At 52.1% G+C, this 15,799-nt stretch overlaps 1 protein-coding gene across 4 annotated transcripts in view; it reads right to left on the reverse strand.

The window, feature by feature from the left end:
* Nucleotides 1-15,799, reverse strand: part of CASKIN1 (CASK interacting protein 1) — a 189,650-nt gene extending 173,851 nt beyond the window's left edge. For 3 of the 4 annotated variants that reach the window (XM_030578352.1, XM_030578351.1, XM_030578354.1), the window contains exon 1: nucleotides 15,658-15,799. In XM_030578352.1, the coding sequence (XP_030434212.1) occupies nucleotides 15,658-15,751 (94 nt within the window). In that variant the 5' untranslated portion in view covers nucleotides 15,752-15,799. The remainder of the gene's footprint in view (nucleotides 1-15,657) is intronic. The other variant, XM_030578353.1, reaches the window with a different exon arrangement.

Below are 15,799 nucleotides of genomic sequence, written 5' to 3' on the forward strand. Positions count from 1 at the left end.
GTCCAAGGTCACACAGGTCAGACACAGAGCCACAAAAGAACCCAGGAATCCTGGCTCCAAGCTCCTTTTGAGGCCAATTTCCCATTAATCTCGACTGCAGAAGCCCAAGCTGCAGAGACCAGGGCAGAGTTGGTCTATCTTTCCTTGTCACGTACAAGTGCTTGCCACCAGCCAATGAGCACAGAGGACTCCCCATCATTCCAAGTTTTCACAATGGAGAGAGGTACATAGCGGGGTCCCCCAGGGATCGGTACTGGGACCTGTGCTGTTCAGCATATTCACAAATGACCTGGGAAAAGGGGTGAATAGTGAGGTAGCAAAATTTGCAGGCAGTACAAAATTACTCAGGAAAGTTAAGTTCCAGGTTCTCACAAAACTGGGAGACTGGGCAATAAAATGGGAGATGAAATTCAATGTTGAGAAATGCAAAGTTATGCACACTGGAAAACATAATCCCAACGTACAAAGTGATGGGGTCTAAATTAGTTGCTGCCACTCAAGAAGGAGATCTTGGAGTTATTGTGGAAAACATCCACTCAGTGTGCAGCAGCAGTCAGAAAAGCGAACATGTTTGGAACCATTAGGAAAAGGACAGAGATAGGGATAATAAGACAGAAAATATCAGGATGCCATTATATAAATCCATGGTACACCAACACCTTGAATACTGAGTGCAGATGTGGTGGCCTCATCTCAAAAATATATATTATAATTGGAAAAGATACAGAGAAGGGCAACAAAATGATTAAAGGGATGGAACAGCTTCCATCTGAGGAGAGATTAAAAAGACTGAGACTGTTCATCTTAGAAAAGAGACGACTAAGGGGGGGATATGATAGAGGTCTATAAAATCATGACTGGTGTGGAGAAAATGAATCAGAAAGTGTTATTTACCCCTTCAAATAACGCAAGAACTAGGGATCACCTCAAGAAATTAATAGGCAGCAGGCTTAAAACAAACATAAGGAAGCATTTCTTCACACAACATACAATCAACTGGGGAACTCATTGCCGGGGATGTTGCTCTTGCGAAGGCCAAAATTAGATAAATTCACAGAGGACGGGGCCATCAATGACTATTAACCAAGATGGTCAAGAATGCAACCCTTCAACTGCTAGAAACTGGGACTGGACGACAGGGGTGGATCATAGACTTATAGGACTGCAAGGGACCTTGAGAGGTCATCTAGTCCAGTCTCCTGCACTCATGGCAGGACTAAGTATTATCTAGACCATCCCTGACAGGTGTTTGTCCAACCTGCTCTTAAAAATCTCCAATGAAGGAGATTCCACAACCTCCCTAGGCAATTTATTCCAGCACTTAACCACCCTGACAGTTAGGAAGTTTTTCCTAATGTCCAACATAAACCACCCTTCCTGCAATTTAAGCCCATTGCTTCTTGTCCTATCCTCAGAGGTTAAAGAAAATAATTATTCTCCTTCCTTTTAATAACAACCTTTTATGTCCTTGAAAACTGTTATCATGTCTCCCTTAGTCTTTTATCCAGTCTAAACAAACCCAATTTTTTCAATCTTCCCTCATAGCTCATGTTTCCTAGCTCACTAATAGTTTTTGTCGCTCTTCTCTGGACTTTCTCCAATTTGTCCACATCTTTCCTGAAATGTGATGCTAGAACTGGATACAATACTCCAGTTGAGGCCTAATCAGTGCAGAGTAGACCAGAAGAATTATTTCTCCTGTCTTGCTTACAACATTACTGCTAATATATCCCAGAATGATGTTTCCTTTTTACACCGTTGACTCATATTGACTCACTCATTGTCAACAAAGGGCTTTGAGCTCCTCTGACAGAAGTGCAAACCATGATGAAATCCTGACACTCCACATATTGCATCTGCCTGAATAACCAGGGGGCTGGCTGGGTTGGGGAGGGGCTCAGACTAAGAGGAAAGATTTGGGGCCCAATTCTCCTCCCTGATCAACCAGTTTTTACACCAAACAGTGGTGACTCAGACCGACATCACCTTAGGAGCTGGGCTAAAGGAAGGGAAAGCAGCAAGTGAGAGGAGGGAGAGGAATCATGGAGGGTGTAAGTGCGCAGAATAGGGAGTGATTAGCCTGAATATTGGAAAACCTTCCAGGCCCTTCAGTCCATCCACCCGGAGAACTGGCTCCGTATGGGCAGTGGCAATGGAAACCCCAGATTAATTCAGAGGACAACCCTGCCCTAGGGGAGGGAGGTGCACCGGAGACCCCCACCAATGCTCCTCACACTCTGTCTCCAAGATAGGACAGCATCAGGAGAACAGGTGACTTTGCAGGCTGCCCAGCAGGTGGCTGAGATCCCTCCATGGCCCCTTCCAACAGCACGAGGTTTTCCCACTGCTCCAGCCTACAGCCCTGGTGGTTTATCATTACCCAGCCCCAAGCAGCAGGCTGGTACAGCCATGCACTGAGCAGTGCAGCAGAGCAGACGGACTCAGAGGAGCAAGGCTGCGGCATGTTAAAGTCACCAGGCTGCAGCCCGACACCAGAGGAGATATACTCCTAGAACAAGGCAGGCATCTCTCCGCAGCAGGGACAGGCCTGGCTGGGGCTGCATGGATAATCCTGGGAACACGATGCTGTGGGTGCTGTGCACAGGGATCACCCAACTAGCAGTGTGACTCGCTCAGGTCAAAAGCGGGGTGTCACCCAGCATCAAAGCACAGATGGTGCAATGGAAATGGAGCTGTCCCTGGACGAGGCAGGAGCCTCCCTGCTCAGCGGCCTGGGCCCTCACCTTCAAAGGCCTGACTGGAAACAGAGTCAGGGCAAGGACTGGCTGGCTAAGGGATTGGGGAATGGGACACGAGGGTCTTTCCCCTCCAGGCCCTCAGAGAGGTTTGAACCTGGCCCGCAGGAGTGGGAACTGAAAGTCATTCCTATTGGAGCAGGACATGCTAGGAGCCCGTTTTCTCTTGATCTTGGAAGCCTGCACAGAATGTTTGGGGGCCTTGCTCCGAGACCCTCCTTTTGCCCCCCACCCCGCCCATTTATAGCATCATCCCCACAGCCCGTCAGGCGGATTTCTTGGCTGTAAGGCAAGAGCCTGCTGTGCAAACCCCCTGTCCATCCCCACCCCAAAGCCCTGCGTCCGCAGAGCAGATGCCTGTGCACTGAAGTTTCACTCCGCGGCCCCACCGCCTCTCCCCCGGTCCTCAGGGCCAGGGCCCAAGCCAGCACTGGGCGCCAGTCTGTCTGCTTGGAGGATGCCGACCAGAGATGCAGCGTTAACTCACTCACAATGAGCCCCCTGGAGCAGCCAATGCAAAGTCAGCTGGGGGAACCACGCAGCATAAACAGAGCAAACACACGCTACAGGTGCCAGCCACCTCCAGCATGCACTGAAGTCCTGAGGCCCTGCACAGTTCATGTAGGGCAGACACGCACCTGCCCTGGACACACACACCACAGCATGGCTGCTCAGCTGTCAGGAGCACAGACTTCCTCACAAGAACAACACACACACGAAAGTGCCTTGCAAAGAGCCGCTGGCTTGACCTGCCCTTGGCTCCTTACACAAAGCACAGGCTCTGGATCCCGTTGGTTCATGAAACAGCAGCTCTGGGCCGCCAGAAATCAAGTACACCTCTTCTCCAATATAACGCGACCCGCTATAACACGAATTCGGTATAACAGGGTAAAGCAGCACTCCGGGGGGGCAGGGATAGCATTGGCCTGCTAAACCCAGGGTTGTGAGTTCAGTCCTTGAGGGGGCCACTGAGGTATCTGGGGCAAAATCAGTGCTTGGTCCTGCTAGTGAAGGCAGGGGGCTGGACTCTATGACCTTTCAGGGTCCCTTCCAGTTCTAGGAGATAGGTATCTCTCCATATATATCAAAGCAAGTTCGATATAACGCAGTTTCACCTCTAACACGGTAAGATTTTTTGGCTCCTGAGGACAGCGTTATATCGGGGTAGAGGTGTACAACCCCTTCGAATATCGGTGCTCCCTGTGGAGCTCCTTCCTCCTGAAGCAGTCGGGATGTGCTGGGCGCCAGCCAAAAGCCTGTGACCATCAGGGTTTTCAAATTGGGCAACCAGCCGGCAGGACCAACTGGCCAGGCCATTCTGGGAAGTCAGACACCAATAAGTGGAGTTTTCCATTGACCCCTTCTTCCCTTTTCCTTGGTTGGGCAGAGCCAGGTAGAATCTTGTACTCCTCGCAATAGCTAAGAGCTGAGGACTTGTGGGAACTGGATACAGAGGGGGTGCAAAGAGACAACAGCAGCAATACCCTAGCTGCACATCATCTGACATGCAAAATAACCCGAGCTGGCACTTCCTGGGCGGCTGACATCCCTGTCACACACACAGCCCTTAGCCTGGGCAGCATAAATCCTCTCTCTTTTCCCCTGATGCTGAGGTGCAAAGACAGGGAGCAGACGTGACAAGTGTTTTTGTAAAACTGCCAAGTCACCACAATTATCCCTTACGTTGATATAGAGGGGAGAAAAAACAACTTGCTGCCAAGTTCTCGGGTCTCCGTCCGCGTACCTTTCAGCCAATCTCATTTGTTCTGGACACCGGGGAATTACGCCCTGCGCTCACCAGCCGTTTGCCGTGCCCCAGACGCGTCACTGAACTAAAGTATTTCACTCAACCGGGCCCCGGCTCACCGTGGTAACCCATGTTAATTCACAAAGGGATTTTTTTAAATCTGATTTATTAGACTCCTTACAAAGATGACATTATCCAGATAACAAAGCTAAGTTATCAAATCTTCCCTGTAAAAAACAGCAGAGGGGCTCTCTGCACATGGGAAATCAGCCCTGAAGATTGCGAAGGGTTGGGGTGAGCAGCGAGGGGACGGGACAGGGCTGGTTTTCCTTGGGCTGGGACCCAGTGGAAACAGAGTGAGGACGCATGTTCGCAGCGCAGGCAGCTCACGCTTGGCAGCCTCCTTTGGAATAACATTAGCTCGCACCTACTACACTATTTACGTTTCCTCCCGTGGCACAACACCACCCCCGCCCTCTCTCGCTTGATTAAGTTCCATGTAAACGACCTTTGAGTCCCTGAGGATGCGGGACACTGAGCCGGCCCTGGACCACTTTACTGAGAGGGGGCCAGGCTAGAGGGGGCATGTGGTGATGCTGATCTCACACACAGGCCCCCAGGCTGCTTCCCCCATCAAGCTCCCATCCTGCATCCCTCCCTTCCAGTTAGAGACCCTTCCAGTGGATTACTTACTGAGGCATTGGGCAGATAACCGCAAGATGCTCGGGTAACGGTCACATGCTGCAAGCCACATGGCCCTATCAGGTGATCTCGCCCTGTCTCCCAGGGACCATGGCCAGGACTGGTCCCTATGGCCATTGTCTCCAAGGCTTTGGCCAGCTTCACACTGACTAACTCGAGCAATGGGATTCTGGGTCGGTAGCGCTGCGGTCGCTGCATATCACGGAGTCCCTGGGTGATGCTCTGGAACTGCTCCCTATGAAGCCAGGCAGGACTCTGTTGAAGTCTCCTCTCTGTGAGCAGACTGTCTCCAGGGCAAGAAGCTCACATGGCTTCCACTTTCCTGGATCTGACCCTGGAGCATTCAGCATCCTCTACCTCTCCGTGCACTTCCCACAGCGAGTCCGCCTGGCGGGGTCCTGGGGAAGCCACAGGGTCCTGCACCCCCACTTCACAGTCAGATGTGACTCTCAGCCAGCCAGTAAAACAGAGGTTTATTAGATGACAGGAACACAGTCTAAAACAGAACTTGTAGGTACCGAGAACAGGACCCCTCACCCAGGTCCATGTTGGGAAGCAGCGAACCAGACACCCCTGTCTGCCCTTACTCCTTGTCCCCATCCAGCTCCAAACTGAAACTCTCCAGCCCCTCCTCCTCTGGGCTTTGTCCCTTTCCTGGGCCAGGAGGTCACCTGATCTCTTTGTTCCCCAACACCTTCAGTTGGCATCTTTGCAGAGGAGGGGCCCAGGCCATTAGTTGCCAGGAGACATTGTGTCAGGTATTCTCTATGCAGACAGTATCACAGGGGCCTTCTTGGGCTCTGCAACAATTATATACTCTGATCCCCCACCTAGATACCAAAGAACTGCATAGGGGAAACTGAGGCACCCACCCAGTATTCAGAGAAAACATTAAGAACATTCCCACTTTGTCACACTGCAGCACTAGGAGGAGCACAGGTTTAACTGAAGCCAAACTCAGTCTCTGTTGGGGATTCCTCACCCTGGGATGGCAGTTTCTGGGGGTAATGAGGAAGTGGCTCAGTCAGTGGGAGGAATGGGGAGAGCTCTGAGGGGGAGCCAGGGCTGAGGACTGCTCTAAGCCTGCAGTGCGCTCTGCCATATCTGGGAAACCAAGAACAAACACCCACGTGGTGACAGGATAACAACCTGCTGCGCGTTTGTGACTAAAAGACCAACAAACAGGCCAGGCAGCATGGCACGCTGGGGAGCGATGGGGACACCCAGTGACAGGCTCCCTCCCACCACTCTTCTCCCTGTGGCAGGGGCTGTCTCTTGGTTCTGGGGTTGTACGGCCCCTAGCACATCGGGGGCCTGGCCCATGCCTGGAGCTCCTTTGTGCTATCCCCACACAAACAATAAATGCACCTGTGCTCCAGGCTGGCCGAAGGGCTCAGTTCAAGACTGAACAGGAAGTCAACCCGGGAGAGTGAATCCTCAGCAACCTGTTGACATGAGCCATCAGAAGACGAGCAAAGGCTTAACCCTGACGCTGGCCAGCGAAGATGGGTGAGAGGCATCCTGCAGGGAGCTAGACAAGCCAAGACCCATCCACAAGCCTTGGTGCCAAGACTGTCACTATCTCCTGACATTTGCACAAGAGAACTGGAAACCCTCATTCTTCCATCAGAAAGATGCTACTGGTGGGGGCAGGTCTTACCATTGAGATTAACAGACTGAAGAGAAAGCATGTGTGTGTGTCTCCAGTTACCTTGGGGCTGCAATACAAGGATTGCTCCGCTGCAAAGACCCTCGCTGAGCACACAAGTGGTTTATGGAAAACATGAACCGGCATATAATTTACCTCCAGCCTTCAGAACTCCTGAGGTCTGGTGGGAAGCCACATGTCTCAGGTTGGGTAAGTACCAGCTGCACATAGGCTCAGCAAGCCACGAATTGGCTGTTTGCAGAAGTGGCCTGCAGACCTGATTAAATGCATAGTCAGGGGCATGGATATCTATCAGGTGACCAGCATGGTCTCTTCAAAAATACAGGACACTCCCTGACTGAGAAACTGGAGGGCTGAGTTTTTAGCAGAGGAGGATTTGGGTGCATTTAAAAAAATACAGGAAGAGAAAGAATCAGTGAGGGGTAGGAGCCTCACTGCAACACACAGCTGGGCATTGCCATGGAAACGCCAGCTGTGCGTGCTTGCCCACAGGAGGGGATTTGATGAGATGAACGCTGGGGGTGGCCACCTGGCTGAGAGCTGCCGGGGTCCCTTGGGAGCACCTCATCGGCCGAACAAAGCATTGCTCTCCAATCAGCACCCAGGACTGTCTGTGAGCACCGAGGGCACGTCTGCACAGCACTGTGAGGGTGTGATTGCAAGACGTGTGCACAGACCCAAGCTAGCTCCGACCTAGCCAGATCACTAAAACTAGCTGTGAAGCCACAGCAGCATAGGTGGCACACGACATCTGAATACAAGCCCACCCCGGACCTGTCCCTGGTTATGTGCTCAGGCCATTACCTGATGCAGTCACCCACACTGCTACAGCTTCATTGCTATAGGTACACCAAGCCAGCTTGAGCAAAGCTAACGGCTCCGCCTACACGTGCTGCAACCACCCCTCCCGACTGCTGTGTAGAGAGACAGAGACTGGTACCCCACCTGCAATACAAGGGGTGGGCTGGACTAGAGAGCCCTGGATGACTTGGGCTCTGGCTAGCAACACTCTCCCTCTCTCCTTGTGGTGCATCACAGCAGGCAAAATGCAGTCCATGGACCGAATCCTGAGCAAGCCAGGGACAGAGAGTTCACAGCGGAGGGACCCACATTCTGGAATCTGCCTCCGTTTGGAAGGGAGCTGCAGTGCAAGGCCTATCCCCCCCAGCCGCAGGACTGGCCTGGAGGAGGTGCTGCTGCTAGGAGGTTTGAGGATGTACAAGTGCCCCCAGCTAAGAGGAAGGGGCTTTTATGAACTGGCACAAGGACGGTCTTCCATGCTGGTGTCACCTGGTTGGCTACGTGCACCGATCTCCTCTCACAGCGTGGGAACTTTCCATTTGCATCCCTGAGATAGTCAAAGACTCTGGAGGAACCTAGGGGCTTGTCCTCTGCAGAGTTTTGTTTTAAACGGAAGGAGCGTCTCCATGCACGGACCAGGCGAAGCACAGCTGGTACTGTGGCGGGCTCCCTTCTCTACACACTGCCCCCTGCCAGCAGAGAGACTCCCACTGACCTTGGATCGGGCCCAAAGTGGCTTTACTTTCCCCTGAATGGACTCCTGCTAATGGCGTGAACTGCTTCTTGTTCCCCAGAGCCCACCAATAATCAGTGCCAACTGCATGGATGGTTCCTGTCAAGTGGACACCTGCCACACCTGGACGGAGACCCAGTAACTCATTTCACATGGGGCCGAACAGCCATCAGAAGGGGAGTAACTTTCTGCCCCTCTCGCCCTGGTCCAGATCAGGAGCCAGCATCGCAGGAGGTGGAAAGCTATATATCCCCTGCCATTCCTAGTCCTGAGATCAATCAAGACGCCCTGCCAAAAGAAATCGATTTCCAGCTGGAGGACTGCAAGGATAGGTCCGATTTCCAAGAGAAGGTCTCTCTTGCTGTCTCACGCGTGGCCCAGCAGAAGCGTTTAGGTTCCAGAAGAGAAATCACTGTTGCAGGGGGAATGGTGCAGGTAAAAGAAAAGTAACAGCAAAGAACCAGGCCACATAAAGCACAGTAAAAAGCACCCCGGGCACAGGCAGCATTGCTAGTTTGCTATTCCATTGCCTGTTTCCCTCCCATCTCCACCAGCGATCCAGCAGCAGCATTTGCTTTCATCTCCCTGCAAGGGGAGCATCCGTCACTTCCCTTCGCTACTACAGATTCTGCCGGGGAAGTGCAGTCTAGCAGGATGTAAGTGCCATATTTATCAGCAATCTGGGTCCCACAGGGAAGGGGAGGGCTGGATGAAAATTTGTATATTTATAAGCCTTCATGAATTATTCAGTTTGGTGGAGAAATGATTTTAACCAGAGCAGTTAAGAAATGCTGTCTCCAGCTTACAAGATACAAAGTCACCCGTCAAGGACCCACGCAGATGGATAACTCTATGCTCTGCTTTCCGCGGCAATCATGACTGCTTGTGTGTGGTGCCCTCCCTCCCTCAGGATGTAGTTTAAAGTCACATACACGTCAGAGTGGCTACAGAACGGGCGACAACAACGTTAGCAGCAGCAGCCAGGGGTGGCCAGAGCACGAGGACACAAGCAGAGGAATTCTTTAGCACACAAGTGCAGCCTGCGGAGACTACATAAACCACAATGCACCGCTCCATCCTGATGCAGCAGCCACACCTTGCTCCACTCTGTGAAAACTAGGCTCCCATAGTAAGCCTCTCGGGAGAGGAGCGGGCAGGAAGAAGAGGGAGATCCCACCTACTGGGATTTGTTTGTATGACAAATCTTGTTTGGCATGACCAGCGGCAAAGCTTTCTCCCGACTCCAGCATGCCCAGGCTCCCTCGGGACGTCCCATCAGCTCTTACCCCAGGTGCCATTGCTTGCAGAAGCGTAAGGCCTTACTCGCCTGGTTGCTTGCCTATGAGCTCATAGCGATCCATGGGTGGACTGCCGAAATGCCAGTGTGGGGCCTACATTTGAAGCACCAACAACAACAATAATAATGCCCATCTCACTTGCCCCTGACACAGCCTGGGCTGCTCCCGTTAGTGATATCACACTTAAGCTGCTTGGGGAAGCTTTAAAGAGATTGCTAGCAGCTCTAAGACAATTAAAGGGGGAGAGTCAGCCAGCATGGTCTGGCAGCAAGAATATTACACAGAGGGGCTCGGCTCCCAGGCACTGACTGTCAGAGCTGGGAGTTGAACAGATTTCTTACAAAACCCACAGGGCTTTACACAAGCAGAAAATGCAAAGGTTCTTTCGGTGTCACAGCCAAGGTAGGTTTAGTTAGGAAAAGAGGAGATTAAGGGAGGATATGAGAGCGGTCTTCAGATACTTGAAAGGCTGCCATAAAAAGGATTCTCTTTTGCCACGGAGGGCAGGACAAGAGGCGATGGGTTCAAACTACAGCACAGCAGATTCAGATTAAATCTCAGGAAAAACTCTCTAACTGTAAGAACAGTCGGTCGATGGAACAGACGCTTCAGGAGGTCGTGGAAGCTCCTTCACTGGAGGTTTTCCAAAGGAGGCTGGAGCCATCTGTCTTGGGTTGTTTAGACCCAACAAATCCTGCATCTTGGCAGGGGGTGAGACTAGATGAATCGTGTGGTTCCTTCTAGCCCCACAGTTCTAGGATACCACAGTGATGGGTGCAATAGAAGAACCTGAGTACAATAGGGAAAGACTCTCTTTTTTGTTCTATGTTTTACAGCACCTACCACAACGGGGTCGTGGTCTGTGTCCCTAAGTGCTACCACAACAGCATCTTGTAACCTGGCATGAGGCTCTGCATCCTGGTTTAGCTGCTCCCTGCACTCATTTGCCCATGTGTTTAGCAGAAGGCCAGGGCTTCCTGATGCCTCAGGGAGGAGCAATGCCTCATTACCCTGGTATCTTCCACCCCAGACCTGAGGCAGGAGTTAGTTCCCCGTTTGCCAGTAGCATGGCAGAGCCAACTCACCCTGTCTCAATGCCGCTAACGAGATATGAAACACGAACAATCATACATGTCCCAGCACCAGCTCATTCCTCATACCCAGCTTTCAGGAGGAAAGCCCAAAAAGCCTCTGACCATTACCAGGGGCTTTAAGATCTGTCCCTCTATTCCTGTTGCTTGTGCAAAGCACATGAAATCTCAGCATCTGAAACGGGAATCAATTTCCTGCACTCCGGCTCTGCTGAATACTAGCTACATGTTAGTGGCTTACAGTAAATCTGCAACCTGTGTATGTGTTTCCCTGAAAAGCATCTCGAGCCTCGATTTCCAGAGTGGCTAGCTCTTCTGAGCCAGCCTCCTGCACCAGCAATCTGCAGTGCTAAAAATCAGGAGATCCCATAATGGAAAAGCTTTTTCTGCTCCAGCACATCTGCGGGTGACCGCTGGCCACAATCAACTACACGGAGAACAGCACAGAGAGAAGGGGAAAGACTTTAGGAGATAACAGCATATGCTGGGGGCTCTATGCAGTCCACACAGAGTTAGTGCAGGTTGAAGAGGGAACCAAATTAAACACTGCCATAGGAACAGATCCATCTTGCTGGACCCCTAGAGTGACGGGAGCTGTAGAGTATTTGACATGAGACACTGCTGTAATGTCTCACATTTGTTACAGTCTCCTTCTGTTGAGACCTCTCATCCCCCATCAAAAACTGCTATGAAGCCAAACCTTCCCCCGCAGCGCAGGAGGGTACCATCTGCAACCAAACAAGAACAAATGCCCGTCTCTGCTACTGGCTCAGTCAAAACTATTTCGCTCTTACCACTACGCCACAAATCAGAGCGTCCCTTCAGGCTGAGATTTTGGCAGAACAATTTCAAAATCCCGTGAGTTTATACAGTATAGTAAACAAACACAGGCACATGTCTTGGCAGCTCCTACTTCAAGAGACCCTTTCAGGAGAGAAAACATATTGAAAAACACATGATTGCCTCTTCCACCTCCCTCACCACCTCACAGATGATCCCAACAAAACTGTTCTAAAAAAAAATCAAATGTACTTTTCATTCTGTGTCGCATTTATTTACTTTCCGCAGTTCTCCCAGGCAGGGCAACAAAACCAGGCTGGTTAGTTTCGCTCTTGTTTCCAATCAATTCTGCAATGTCTGGACCACATACACTACATCAGGAGGGTCGATTCGTGAACACCGTGCTATCCACTGGAATTTCAAACAATCCCAAAACATTCCCGCTGGCCTTGGATTCTGTAACAACCCATCTAAATTTGGGCACCAAGATGGACCTGAGAGTGTCTATTTAACCCTTCAGGACCCAAGTTAACATGCCTGGGCCCTGGCCCCTGCTAGGGAATGAGTTGAGTAATATTATGTCCAAAAAAGCACCTGGGGGACACATTTAATGAAACCCAAGAAGAACCCCAGCAACACCCTCTTACTGAGTAACAGCTCCAGTCAGTTTGGTGATCCAGTTAACAATCCCAGAGAAGATGGATTCAGGGAACAGCAGGAGCGGCGCCAGGGTTTTTGGCACTCTAGGCAGGCGTCCTTCCCGCGCTCCCGGTCGGCGGCAATTCTGTGGCGGGGGAGTCCTTCCACGGCTCCCGGTCTTCAGGGCACTTTGGCGGCGGGTCCCGGAGCAAGTGAAGAACCCGCCGCAGAATTGCCGCCAAAGACCCGGAGCGCGGAAGGACTCCCCCCTGCTGAATTGCTGCTGAGAGTGGCAAAATGCTCCCCCCCCCCAAAATCCTAGCGCCCTAGGCGACCGCCTAGGTTGCCTAAATGGAACCGCCGGCCCTGGGGAGCAGTAAGAACACATTGCCACGCTTTCATTGTTTAAACAAGTGTTATCTTTAGGCTACACGTGCATTAAAAAGAACCACCAAACTGAGGAGAGTTACTCTGTGCACTTTATAAGCAAGGGGCAGCCAGGAGTGCCCTTACAGAAGATAACAGCTCTCTGCCATTAAGAAGCAGAGAAGGAACCAGTAAGGGTTGAGCACTTCATAACTACACCTATATGGAGATTCCTGGTAGCTAGTTTAGTTCAGGGAAGAAACAGCTGCACTGTACATGGTGTCGAACACAGTTGGTGCTGGGACAGAATGAGCTGCAGAGGTTCATACTGTAACATGCACCAGGGTCAAATTCTCCTCCACAGTCCAGGCTCCATAAAGTCATTTATTCCATCGCTTAATCTAAACAAAAGCCGTTTGACCTGTGGGCTGACACCTCAGCGCAAGTTCAAAGTGCATCAAGTGATCATCAAACGTGTGACTGGGTGTAGTTCAGAATGGATTCTGTCTGTTCAATGGCTTAGTCTGCCCAGCCAAGCATCCCCTGACCGGCAGAACCGCACCCTGCCATGTGACTCTACCCCCAACACTGACAGGCACCAGGGCATGTCCCGTTCAGTGGAGACTAGTGACAAGCCCCTGTTGACATTCTGGATTCCAAGGCCAGACGGGACCACTGTGATCCTCCAGTTTAACCTCCTGTATAGGATAGGCCAGAGAATGTCCCCACAAGAATTCCTAGGGCAGAGCTTTTACAAAATCATCCACTCTTGATTTAAAAATTGTCAGTGATGAAGAACTCACAAAATGCATGCAGTATTTCCAGTCTGAATCTATCTAGCTTCGACTTCCAGCCATTGACCCGTGTTATACTTTCCCCTGCTAGACCGAAGAGCCCAGTATTAAATATTTGTTCCCATGTAGGTGCTTACAGACTGTGATCAAGTCCCCCCTTAACCTTCTCTTTTTTTAAATTAAAGCACTGAGGCTATCACGGTAAGACATGCTTTCTAAGCATTTTCAAGGTTCAAAGCATTTGCCAAGCAGCGTTCATTATGGCTGAGACATCAGAGTCACTACAGCTCACACTGGGAGACATTTCTACATCACCTTTCATCCCAAAGGATCCCCAATGTGCTTCACAAATGCAAAGAGGCAACGCCCCAGAAATGCAGTCATTTGTGCACCACAGCCAACCAGCACACAGCAAAACTGTGGGGAAGGGAGCGTGTGGGCCAAGGGACTGGGGCAAACCATGACTTCAGGAACTGAAATACCCTGAAGAGCAGGCAGAACCTGAGGGGGAGAGGTTTTTTTTTAATCATTTCAGGCTTCTGAAAGACCCACATGTAGTTAGCTGCTAAGAGTGAAGTTCTAAGCTGAACCTGTTGGGATTTGAACCTGCTGGTTCAGGGAGCTAAAGCCAAATGCAAACCTGATGCTCGCCCCACTCCACTAGAGAGGCCTTGTTCCTTGTAAAATAAGGACATGTTCATTCAGCATGCACCAGGGGCCTGGATTTCACCTGCACAGAGCTCGCACTGAAAACCATGGGAGCAACAGAGAATCTGCACCTCTGAAAACCTGGTCCCAGGTATCCAACTTGGAAAGGCACCCAGCATTCCTGACTCTCCACCCACTTGCATCTCCATCTTGGGAAACAATCAGAAGAGGGTTTTCTTTGGTCACAAGTCAAATGGGGGGATGGGAGGCTCAGCTTAACTCACTGGGGGTGCCTGCACCACAGAGCTATGGCATAAATAGCTGCTGCTCACAAGGGGCCAGATTGGATTAGACGGGGCAAACCGCAGGTCGGGATTGAGGTGCCTTGGCAGAGCTGGGGCGCCAGGACTGGAGCAGCAAGTCAGGACTGGCAAAGCTATAGCGAGGGATGGGGATGTCAGGAATAAGAAGACATCAGCGGGATTGCAGCTCGGGTCTGAGGTGCATTGCCAGAGCTCTGCGCCACGGACTAGAACAAGTTGTTGTGGTCAGGACTGGCGCAGGGCGATGGCCACACAGCACCCGCCTGGCTCCAGCCAGTGCTGCATCCCTCACTTGCGTGAACACTAACCCAAATTCAGAGGTTCCCTGAACACTGGGCCCTGCTCGGCCTGGAGCCTATTGCAATCAGCCCCATCCTGAAGAGCTGCTCCTTTGCCGAAAGGCTCAAGGTTCATTCTTCGCCTTTTCACTTCAAACTCTCCCTGCCTTCCATTAACTCAGCTCCAACCCTAAACCATCACTGCCTGAAACATCAGAGCCGCCCCATTGCGAGCCGATAGGGGTGTGTACACTAGGCAGAGGATAGATGGGGAGGGGGTGACTGGGTGAGTGGCACTGAATTATTTTCCACGGTACATGTCCTGTTCACTTGGCTCCAGTTCTAAGCACCGCTCCCAGGCTCTTAGGAATGCCCGTGTCCATGTTTGGGCAAAACCCAGCTGCAGGGCCACTCGGGGCTGGGTTTCTCAGCTGAGAGGGCCTGCAGGGCAGTAGTCCCCAAGCCCAGCTGCTCCAGAAGCCAACTGCAATCATATAAAGGAGCCTGCCATCCTGGGTGTGGAAGGCAGGCAAATGGCTTGGGAAAAGGCCAGAGTGTATCCAACCCAGAGCCACACTACTGCGCTGGCAAAGGTTTCTGACCATCAGCAAACATGCAGCAGCGAGGGAGAGGGTACCTCTGGGATTTAATCACTGTGGCAAGGAGCATCGCACCCCCCCCCCAATCCCAGCAGGATGGAGAGCCGAGCGCCTGCCTTCCCCTCTCTGCACACACCCCCCCCCCCAGCCTGACAGCTCCGGCTTGCAAGCTCAGCTGGGTACCCAGGCAGGAAGGAGCAGGGCACAGAAACCCACGGGCTCCCCCTCCCGCTGCACATTGAGGGGCAAATTCCAAGGAGCCTTTATAGACTCCTGGGGCCACCCGAGCCCCGGGGCTGCTCCCCGGACCAGCCAGATCGGGGAGAGGGGTTCTCCCCGCCCCCTGAGCGCTGGGCTCCCCTGGAGGGTGCACAGCCCCCCTCCAACCCTCCCCACCCCGGGGTCCCCCGCCCCGAGCCCCCGGGCCACTCACTGGCTTTGCCGGGCTTGGGCCGCTGCAGCAGCTTCTGCACCGTGCCCACGTCCTCCGCCTTCACCGCCTGCATCAGCTCCTGGTCCTTGCCCATGGCGAGCGGCCGGGCGCGGCGGGCAGCGGGCCGCCCTCAGAGACCGAG

Source organism: Gopherus evgoodei, chromosome 10 (assembly GCF_007399415.2).
Source record: "Gopherus evgoodei ecotype Sinaloan lineage chromosome 10, rGopEvg1_v1.p, whole genome shotgun sequence".
Lineage (NCBI taxonomy): Eukaryota > Metazoa > Chordata > Testudines > Testudinidae > Gopherus > Gopherus evgoodei.